This window comes from Limulus polyphemus, unplaced genomic scaffold (genome assembly GCF_000517525.1).
Source record: "Limulus polyphemus unplaced genomic scaffold, Limulus_polyphemus-2.1.2 Scaffold2244, whole genome shotgun sequence".
NCBI classification, from domain to species: Eukaryota; Metazoa; Arthropoda; class Merostomata; order Xiphosura; family Limulidae; genus Limulus; species Limulus polyphemus.
In genome coordinates, this window is record NW_013667854.1 from 65,645 (window position 1) to 76,213 (window position 10,569).

Consider the following 10,569-nt stretch of genomic DNA (forward strand, 5'->3'; position numbering starts at 1 on the left):
AGTCTTTCTCTAAACTATTAACTTTACACCAAAATAACTGCCATAGACATAGACTCTCTCGCCCAATCATAAGTTGAAAGAGTGACGGTCAAATCCCATTATTCGATTAAAGTAGGCGGTGTTCACTAGTTGCCTTCCCTCTAATCTATCACTTAAAATTAGGGATGGCTAGAGCAGATAGTTCACGCGTAAGTTTATGCGAAAAACAACAAACGTTAAAAAATTAAAATATATTAGCGTATCTTGTACGTTTTTATTTTCAGTTATTTAGCCCCCGGTGGGACAGCGGTAAGTTTAAAAACCTGACAAAGCTAAAATCAGGGGTCTGATTCCCCGCGATGGACACAGCAGATGGCCCAATGTGGCTTTACTATAAAACAAATAAATCAGCTGTTTAATGACTTGAGCTAAAATCGCATAAGAATGGTGATCAAGAAATTAGAGAAAAACGTTAACTTTGTTTATACAATTGGATATAAGTCTATAAACATGCTGGCCACTATAACAAGATGTACTACGTAAAGCCTTATTTTCGATGACGAGGAACCCACTTTGAGAGTAATAATGGTTGGAGACGGCTTAAATGAGTAATGAAGAAAAACTTTTATATAAGTTTAACATAACAGCAAATGTACAACGTTTCGACAAGGTTTTGTCATCATCAGGTTTTGTCATAAAGCCTTATTTGTTTGAAAATTTTTATTTGTAAAATCCATGTTTCATTATTATTTCTAACTACAAATTTTGATCTATTATGAAAACACGTTTTATATTCTTATCCTTTCATTATATATGATGAAATATTCATAATAGTTTTGTGAAGGAAGGACTTCTGAATCAGTTGTCTATAAAATAAATAATTAAAATATTCATCGTTTCAGGACAGAAATGCCATTGTTGAGCACGTGAAGTTGTGGCCTGGCGCAAGTGTTTATTATGAGTTAGATCCAGCCGTAGGTAAGGTTTTTTCAAACCCTTCTTGATACCATACTCAAGATTTTTTAAAACTAAGCTACAGTTGTTTTTTCTGAACTTATTTTTTAAAGTTCCTACGGTTTTAATAGCTTTCTCTGTACAATAAAATCTAATCTAGAGATTATCTAACCTTCAAGTAGAAATTTCCAGCAGCTTTGTCGTTAAGAGAAAGTTAGTATAATCGAGGTGTTTATACAGGGTGGCCCAAAATCATCTTTCCTGTTTTAAAATTTCATAATTAACTAACTAAGAAAATAAAACCATACAGTTTTCAATATCTTATAGCCCAATTCAAATAGTTTTTATTGATATACCAGTGGTCACCCGGTGGGACAGTGGTAAGTCTTCGGATTTGCAAATCTAAAGTCAGGGGTTCGATTTCCCACGGTGGACACAGCAGATAGCCCGATGTGGTTTTGTTATAAGAAAACAAATAAACATATCCGTAAACTTCTTCGTGTGTACTATTAGTGGCTCTCAGCACGTCTGACCGATATTCGATTTCAGTACAAGTTCGCTGCAACAAGACCACAGTTACAGTGGCGATGGCGATCATTATCCTGGTCTTTAGCTCCGTGATGTTTGCTATAAGTGTGCGATACACGATATCTTTAACATACTTCATACTTCTTTCCTGTACTGGCTTCTGTAATTACGCTGCAGCACAGTCATTGACTGGGTAGCAAGCCAAACGACACATTGAGTCTTTTCTTGCATGGTTGCCATATTATGGGATAACACTACTCACAGGAATGAAAAAAAAAACAACAACATGACAATAAAAACTGTTTGAGTTGGGGTACAAGATGCTAAATTTTAAAATAACAATGATAATTTTGGGCCATCTTTTGCCATTTCGTTAATTGTTTTCTATATTAAGCTTTCTTATGTACATACTAATATGACTTTCCAAACTTTACACGACTGTCCTTGTCTGTAAATTCAAAACATAATAACGAGTTCGCACGCAAAATTGTAAACTCGTAGAAAAACTTATCTTGTTACACAAACTTCGCCTGATTCACGTTAAAATCCTTTAAAGTTTCACGCCAAAAATCTTTAAAAGTTTCGCGTTAAAATCTTTAAAAATGAAAGGAGGGAGATAAATCAATTACAGCTAGATTTAACTGAAAATATTCACATATAAAAACACCTTTTCTTCTTGTGGAAAAATATGAAGTAATGAGTTTATGCAAACAAATTAATCTAATTTTTGTTTCTATTTTTAAATTAAGAAGTATTCACCTGGAGAGAGATCTAAGTACCAAGATAGTACCAAGATCATTCTATATCTTTTTAAGTAAGGATTTCCTGTTTCCTCACTGTTTTCACTTCGATTTCTAAGTTTATATATTTAATTTTTTTAAGTTAAGCTCGGTAAACAACATTTATTAAAAATATACTTGTTTTTAATTGTATAATCTGAACACAATATTCCTTAAGATATATATATATAATTGTTTTTTAATTGTACACTAGAGACACAACATTTATTAAAAATATACTTGTTTTTAATTGTATAATATGAACACAATATTCCTTAGGATATATATATATAATTGTTTTTTAATTGTACACTAGAGACACAACATTTATTAAAATATACTTATTTGTAATTGTTATTTTTACTTTGGGACCTTTTTCTCCTACTTTAAATTTAGTAATGCGTATTTGAAAGTCTTGGATTTTTAGAATATATGAGGAATGACATAATGGAAGCCATAGGTGACTATCATAACAACACTTGCGTCAAGTTCCTGCCGAAAACAACCATTACAGTAGACTATATAAGGATCGTCAATGAACCTGGGTAAGTTATCAATTAATTAACCAATTGAAACATTCGGACCACCAACATTATAAATTCAATGTACATTGATGACTCGAGAACACTTCTTGCTATTCTCTAATTAACATGATCATTGGTGTATTATTTGTTGTAATTGAATATTTTCTTGGATTAAAATATATTCCTTTACTGAGTTTGGGAGTTTTAAAGTGATAAACTAATCAAATAACGTTAGAGTAGCTCGTTCCTACATCAAAGATGAAATTTCTTGGGGAAGGAAACAACATTTAAATTGTATGTATTTTATCTTTCATCTGTATAAGTATTGTTAGATGCTTCAATGTAGTAACTTATAAAAATTAAATAAAATCAGAAATGAATATCAGATAAACTTAAGCTGGAAATAGGAACTTGACAAAATTTATTTAACACGGGAGGTTATAGTAACGGTAAGATATTTGACCTTAAGATGATTGTAAGTGATAATTTCATTCTAGCAGGTCGAGTGTGGTTTGTAACCCGTTGTAATAAAAAGGCGTTCTTCACTTATGGGTCGTGGATTCTTGTTTGTTTGTTTTTGAATTTCGCGCAAAGCTACACGAGGGCTATCTGCGCTAGCCGTTCCTAATTTAGCAGTGTAAGACTAGAGGGAGGGCAGCTAGTCATCACCACCCACTCTTGGGCTACTCTTTTACCAACGAATAGTGGGATTGACCGTCACATTATAACGCCCCCACGGCTGAAAGGGCGAGCATGTTTGGTGTGACGGGGATTCGAACCCGCGACCCTCAGATTGCGAGGCGAGCGCCTTATCCACTTAGCCATGACGGGCCTGTCGTGGATGTACTATAAGTGTAACGATCAAATTCCACCATTCGATCAGATACGTGTAGCCCAAACGTCAGCGGCTGTTGATGTTTATTAGTTGCTTCCGATATCGTCTATCATTTCAAGAATGCACGCTCAAATAGCCCTTGCATAGCTTTTCGCGGAATTCTGAAACAAATAAATATTTAGTGGTTATGTGTCAATACACCACCTCCTTATTAACTTGAGTTTGAAAACGACAGAAGCTTTTTAATGTGTTGGAATTGTGAATCCATTCATTAAATGATCAAGAAGATAAGAAAACAAGAGGAGGAGGTTATCAGTGTTTTATAAAACAGTCCATTTCCTTCTTTTGTAGTACTATGGTCAACATGGAATACCCAATTAACCTCTTTGAAAAAAAAGAAAGTTTGTTAAAGTTTTAGCCAAACGTTCTTCGCTAGTCAGAACTTCTGAAAGTGCTAGTGATTTAGTTTTAGCCAAACGTTCTTCGCCAGTCAGAACTTCTGCAAATGCTAGTGATTTAGTTTTAGCCAAACGTTCTTCGCCAGTCAGAACTTCTGCAAATGCTAGTGATTTACCAGGACTATCATAAAGAAAGAGTTTTATTGTTTGTTGTATTTCGCGCAAAGCTACTCGAGGGCTATATAGGCTATTCGTCCCTTATTTGGAAGTGATAGATTAGAGAGAAAGCAGTTAGTCAACACTACCCGCCAACTAATGGTCTACTCTAACCGAATGCTAGGATTGACCTTCACGTTATAGCGCTCCCACAGCTGAAAGGACGAGTGTGTTCAATGAAGGGATTCAAAACCTCGACTCGAGAATTGCGAGTCGAGCGCCCTAACCATGAAGCCATGACAGGCCTAGAGAAGTATATTACAGTAATTAGTACAAGATTTCAAGAATTAGAGTTTGGAAATTGTTTGTGATTTTACCATTAAAACAACAACATATAGACTTATGTGTTCTTTAACAAGCAAAAGTACCTGCCCCCTGTGACGGGAAACGTTTAAGTTAATCTATCAGTTTAAATTATTTCATGGTCTTTAAAATTGTTAATTGTGTTGCACTCTTGGTTTCACTCTGAGTCAAAACTCTGAGCTACTTATACCACCTACCGCGAAAAGTAATTGTTGAGCACTTCAGTCATGCTAAGAGTCGTTCAGCAATAACATACAGTAAATCTACATTTTCATTCTTTAAGTTACGTCACATTTTTGAAATGTGAATGATAGTGTGATTAATTCCTAACAATTAGTGTAGAATATCCTGCTTACGAAATAAAATTTGGCATCAACATTATTCATACCTGTTCTCCCGTCATTTCGAAGGTGAATGTTTAGCTTTGCCTGCGTGCACAGCTTTCCAAACGGGAGATAGACGAACGTTCGGACAGACATCACGGTTCGAAATACAGTATATATATATAAGATGAAATGTTTGTGAGTCTTAAACAAAATAAATTTTCTCTAAAATTTTAAATAGTCTTACAGCCGTATAGCTTAAAGTTTCACGTGTAACTACCATATGTAGCGGACTCTTATAATATTTTTTTCAGCTGTTGGTCATACGTCGGTCGACATGGTGGAATGCAAAAGGTATCATTAGGTGAAGGCTGTGAGGGTAAACCTACGGGGATTCATGAACTGATGCACGTTATTGGATTCTGGCACGAACAAAGTCGTTCAGACAGGGACGAGTATCTGGAGATTATTTGGGAGAATATTTTTAAAGGTAAAACTCAATAAATGAAGCATAATATAGAGCTATTTAAATCTGATTAATGTACTTCTTTCGCTAAAAGTATTTGTACATCTTGTTAATATGTTGGATATTATTTTACATATAATAATTGGATCTTCTGTTTTTTAATCACATTATTGTAACCTTAAAGTTGTGCCTGTTTATCTGGTATGATAACAATAAGCATTAATTTCAAATTAAGCATAAATTAATATAAGATTAATTACAATTGTTGATAATTATTGCTTAAAGCATTGAAAAATTAAGTCCATTAAGGTCAAATCATTTGATTTTACAGGGGCAGAATACAATTTCGAAAAGTTAAATTTGTGGGAAAACAACCTTTTAGGAGTAGAATTTGACTATGATTCCATCATGCTCTATGGAGAAACAGCTTTCTCCAAGGATCACAAGTCCATCACCGTTAAGTCCAAGAAGGAGGGCGTGAAACTAATTCCTGTCTACACTAAGAGTGGTTTCTCTAAAACGGATATCCTCAAGATTAACAGACTATATGAATGTTTTGGTATGTCGTTTAATACAAAAGTTATACAGACTTAAAAAATAAGTTCAAACAGTTAGCATCTGATCTTCAAAGTTTCTCTAAACGTATATGCTCAGAATTAACAGACTCTACCAGTTTCGGTTTGTTGTTAAAAAGAGTCACACCAATCTTTAAAAAGTTTTGAACAGTTAGAATTCGCTCTTCACTGATTTTTGTTAATGAAACTTTCATATCTTTAAGAACTATTGAATTTGAAACATTTCTAAAATTATGTTTTACTGTAATTTATTAAATGTCCATCGCATTTAACAGAACACTTCTCTTAACAAGTCATTGCTACAAAGTCTCATATAACTAAGAAACAATCTGTTACGAGTGTACAGCTTTTTGTGTTTTAAAGTAAAGTAAAAAATTAGAACAGCAGGAAACAACGACTAGATATACAACAAATAAATACTATTTAAGTAAACATATCAATTAGTTTTTAAGTATTTTGTTAATTTCCAAATGAAATACCACAACATTTAAAATATAAAATGTCTCTAGAAAAAGCATTTTTTCTACTCAAAACTAAGTTAATGTCAGATATAGTTAGCTGGTACCATGTTATTGATGATGGGTACAAGTAGATATTGGTAAGATATTGATGACAGATGTAGTTATTTAGGGTTATGGTGTTGATGACAAATAGAGTCAATTATCGACTTGGGGTATTGATGAAAGTTATAGTTAACTATTGACATAGTTAGTTACTTAGGATCATGGTACTGATGACAGATAGGTATTGAGATGGTGTTGATTGCAGTTGCAGCTATAGTTTATTATTAACACGCTGTTGATGACAGATATAGTTAGTTATTGACATGGCGTTGATGACAAATGCAGTTAGATATTGACTTGGAGTTGATGACAGATACCGTTAGTTATTGACATGGTGGTGATGACAGATACAGTTAGTTATTGACATGGTGTTGAAGGAAAATGCAGTTAGATGTTGACAGGTTATTGATGACAGATATAGTTAATTACTGACATGGTGGTGATGACAGATAAATGAGTTATTGACATGGTGGTGACAACAGATATTGTTAGTTATTGACATGGTGGTGATGATAGACACAGTTAGTTATTGACAGGGTAATGACGACAAATGTAGTTAGTTACTGACATGGTGTTGATGACAGATACAGTTAATAGTTGACAGATTATTGATGACAGATAGAGCTGATTATTGACATAGTGATCATGACAGATGCGGTCAGTTAGTTATTGAATTGATAATAGATAGAGTTAGTTAGGATCATGGTGTTGATAATGGGCAGAGTTAGTTAGGATCATGGTGCTGATGACAGATAGAGTTCGTTAGGATCATGGTGTTTATAATAGATGGAGTTAGTTAGGATCGCGGTGTTGATGACAGATAGAGTTAGTTAGGATCATGGTGTTGATAATAGATAGAGTTCGTTAGGATCATGGTGTTGATAATAGATGGAGTTAGTTAGGATCATGGTGTTGATGACAGATAGAGTTCGTTAGGATCATGGTGTTGATAATAGATGGAGTTAGTTAGGATCATGGTGTTGATGACAGATAGAATTAGTTAGGATCATGGTGTTGATGACAGATAGAGTTAGTTAGGATCATGGTGTTGATGACAGATAGAGTTAGTTAGGATCATGGTGTTGATGACAGATAGAGCTAGTTAGGATCATGGTGTGGATGATAGATAGAGTTAGTTAGGATCATGGTGTTGATGATAGATAGAGTTAGTTAGGATCATGGTGTTGGTGACAGATAAAGTAAGTTAGGATCATGGTGTTGATAATAGATAGAGTTAGGATCATTGTTTTGATGACAGATAGAGTTAGTTAGGATCATGGTGTTGATAATAGATAGAGTTAGGATCATGGTGTTGATGATAGATAGAGTTAGTTAGAATCATGGTGTTGATGACAGATAGAGTTAGTTAGGATCATGGTGTTTCATAAAAGTTTCACTCGTAAAACAGACTAGAATTAGATTTATATAGCAAGCCATGGGGTCATAGAAATCATACACTAGCTTACACGGGATAAAAAAGTTTCGAGGACTATACCACCATTAAACATCCTAGTTTTAAAGATGATAGAAGATTTCACACAATGAAGCTTTATGTGTCTTTAGGTGGGGAAACTACGACAGTTTGTAGAACTATAGTTTCGTTGGTGATCGAAAATATTACATAACGAGGTTTTACAAAAGAGGAAGGCTTAAGAAACATTGAGTGCTAATTTGGCTAAGACCTGAATAGCCACACACGGAAATTAAGAAGTGGGCATAAGTAAAAATTTTATCATTTCAGAATTATATTTCCTGTTGTCAAAGTCTCAGTTTTCTAATAGTTGAAATTATAACAAAAGTAATCTATGTTTATTTTCAGAATCTAGATGTAGCGTAATCATAAATAACAAGCAACAAAAAATAAAAGTACCAGCACGGAAATATTAAACTGATTTTCTATGATATAATCTAAATGACTTTATATCATGGTCAATGTAGCCGATCTAGGATTTCCAAAAGGGCAGGGAAGTGGAGAATCGAAACATATTGAAGAGGCACTTAGAAATAATGAAATAGTAGTTACAATAAATTCGTAAAAGTTATAACACTAAAATTATCTATGGGTTCCATATCTGTTTTTCAAACCTTTTTATCTTCTAACTTACTTGTGGGCCATAAACTTATTAATTACAGGGCTCACAATAACATAAAATGTATATAGAAATACCATCAATGTTTCAATTAATTACAGCTGTGATTCCCTGTGTCGTTTAAGTAGAAAATGCATTATTTCTCCTAATATTGAGTATTGTAATAAAAGAAAATATTAGATTACCTAATATGATGCAATAATTGTACTCCACCAGAAGTGAATGGTATGAAAACAGGTTGGTGATTTAGGGTTAAAAAAGGCTATGTAACAAATGAATGCCATATTCTATTGTACAAAAATATTGTACATTATCAGTGGTATTTACGGGGCACTATATTTCACTCTGTCATAAAGTAAGGGGGGACTATTTATTCTCTTACAGGATCTACCACTGGTGTTGCTCTCTTTTCAATGACTAATTTCATATAATTGCGTTATTCATAGCGTACAACTTTCAACGTAACTGATATTGTATAGTGATCTGGGTGTGATCTTGTAGGAGAGGTTCGACCTCCTCGGCCTGAACCCCCTGGCTTTGAATGTAACTTTGAAGTTGACAACTGCGGATTTTTCAACGATTACATAGAGGTTAGGTGGATCAGGAATGATAAAGAAAGAGCAGGAAATAAAGGTTTGTATGTTTCTGAACTGGTCATATTGGCATAGAAATGTATACCTTAACTGATACTGGTTACATGTTTACGGCATATAAGTTAGTCGTCTAACTTTCTTTTGTTTTTTGTTCTTTTCTTGTATATCAGAATGTGTAATCCTGTTATAATTTTAAATACATTGTATACTGTTTCCGTATTAACATAACATAAATATAGGTCATCTATGTTATTTATTATTACAAAACTAGCAAATGGTTGTTGAAACAATTCAAATGTAATTTTTCTAAAAAACAGCGACAAATAAATATAAAATATGTAGTCAACCCAATGCCTCAGATTAGAGCGTATATGCATTATGATTGTCTAGCGGGCCGTTGACAACCGTTTTTTGTCATTCCATGTGTTATTCTATTGAAAATAGAAAATTGCATGCATTGCGTTTGTTTTTAAGCAAAGGCGACAATACAACGCATTGTTAGCAAAAATGTTTTGGTTTGGAAAAGGTGCATCTAGCAGAACTGAGTGCTAAACTTTGCTAAGTAGCCACTGGGAGTTTTTCTGTTGTATGTCGCTGTTTCTTGTCATTTTACAGAGCTCGAGAAAAGACCGAAGTGAGCGCTTTTTGACAGTTGTCTTTCCTATAAGAAGTGTCAAAACGGAGATACTCAATTTATTCGACATGGCACAATAAAATAAACAGATGTATCTAATATCAACATGAAAATTTAAGATACATAAGCCAAACAACAACAAATGTGTCCTCAAAATTATATTCAATTCTTAATCAAACTGCTTTTTAGAAGCATACTTTCCAATATCACCCATCGTGGTAGTGTATATCAAGAGAACTATTCATTATATAATGTTCTGTATGGGTTAGTTATGATCCCTGACCCTGAAACGTTGGTCTAGACATCTATTTTGATTTAATCTTCCGGCCAAATTAGTATCTTTATCGTAACAGTACTTCTTTAAATATATTGTCACGCCTCTGTTCGTTAGTTAATTTTCCGTAAAAATTCTTTCCGAAGAAACTTTACCGATACAAGTCGTGTCTTAAATAAAACTGGTTTATTCTTTCTGAATACAACTTTGCGATACACTTAATTTCCACAGTCGCGCTATAACAAACGCTATAATTCACAACGAACGCCTCACGTGCTCGACTCAACAATATGTCTCTCTGTCCGCAGTTCAATTACCCACATTGTTCCGTCACGTTCTGACCGTCTTATATATACAAGACTAACACATATCTAGTAAACGCTAGAGCATTCATGAAGGAACAGGATATTTCTAGAAGTCAATGACGTGTTACTAGCGTCACGTGATCCCGATGTCGTAACAATATCATTTCTAGCACAATACAAGCGAATTGTAATCGTAGACAACAAAATGTGTAAATCCACTTGTATATAGA

At 33.9% G+C, this 10,569-nt stretch overlaps 1 protein-coding gene across 1 annotated transcript in view; it reads left to right on the top strand.

Moving 5' to 3' along the window:
• LOC106466383 (astacin-like metalloprotease toxin 1) overlaps positions 1 to 10,569 on the top strand; it is a 33,910-nt gene that overhangs the window by 6,927 nt on the left and 16,414 nt on the right. Inside the window, exons 4-8 of the mRNA XM_013926666.2 lie at positions 882 to 957; positions 2,668 to 2,785; positions 5,154 to 5,329; positions 5,637 to 5,864; positions 9,035 to 9,166. Of these exons, the coding sequence (XP_013782120.2) occupies positions 882 to 957; positions 2,668 to 2,785; positions 5,154 to 5,329; positions 5,637 to 5,864; positions 9,035 to 9,166 (730 nt within the window). The remainder of the gene's footprint in view (positions 1 to 881; positions 958 to 2,667; positions 2,786 to 5,153; positions 5,330 to 5,636; positions 5,865 to 9,034; positions 9,167 to 10,569) is intronic.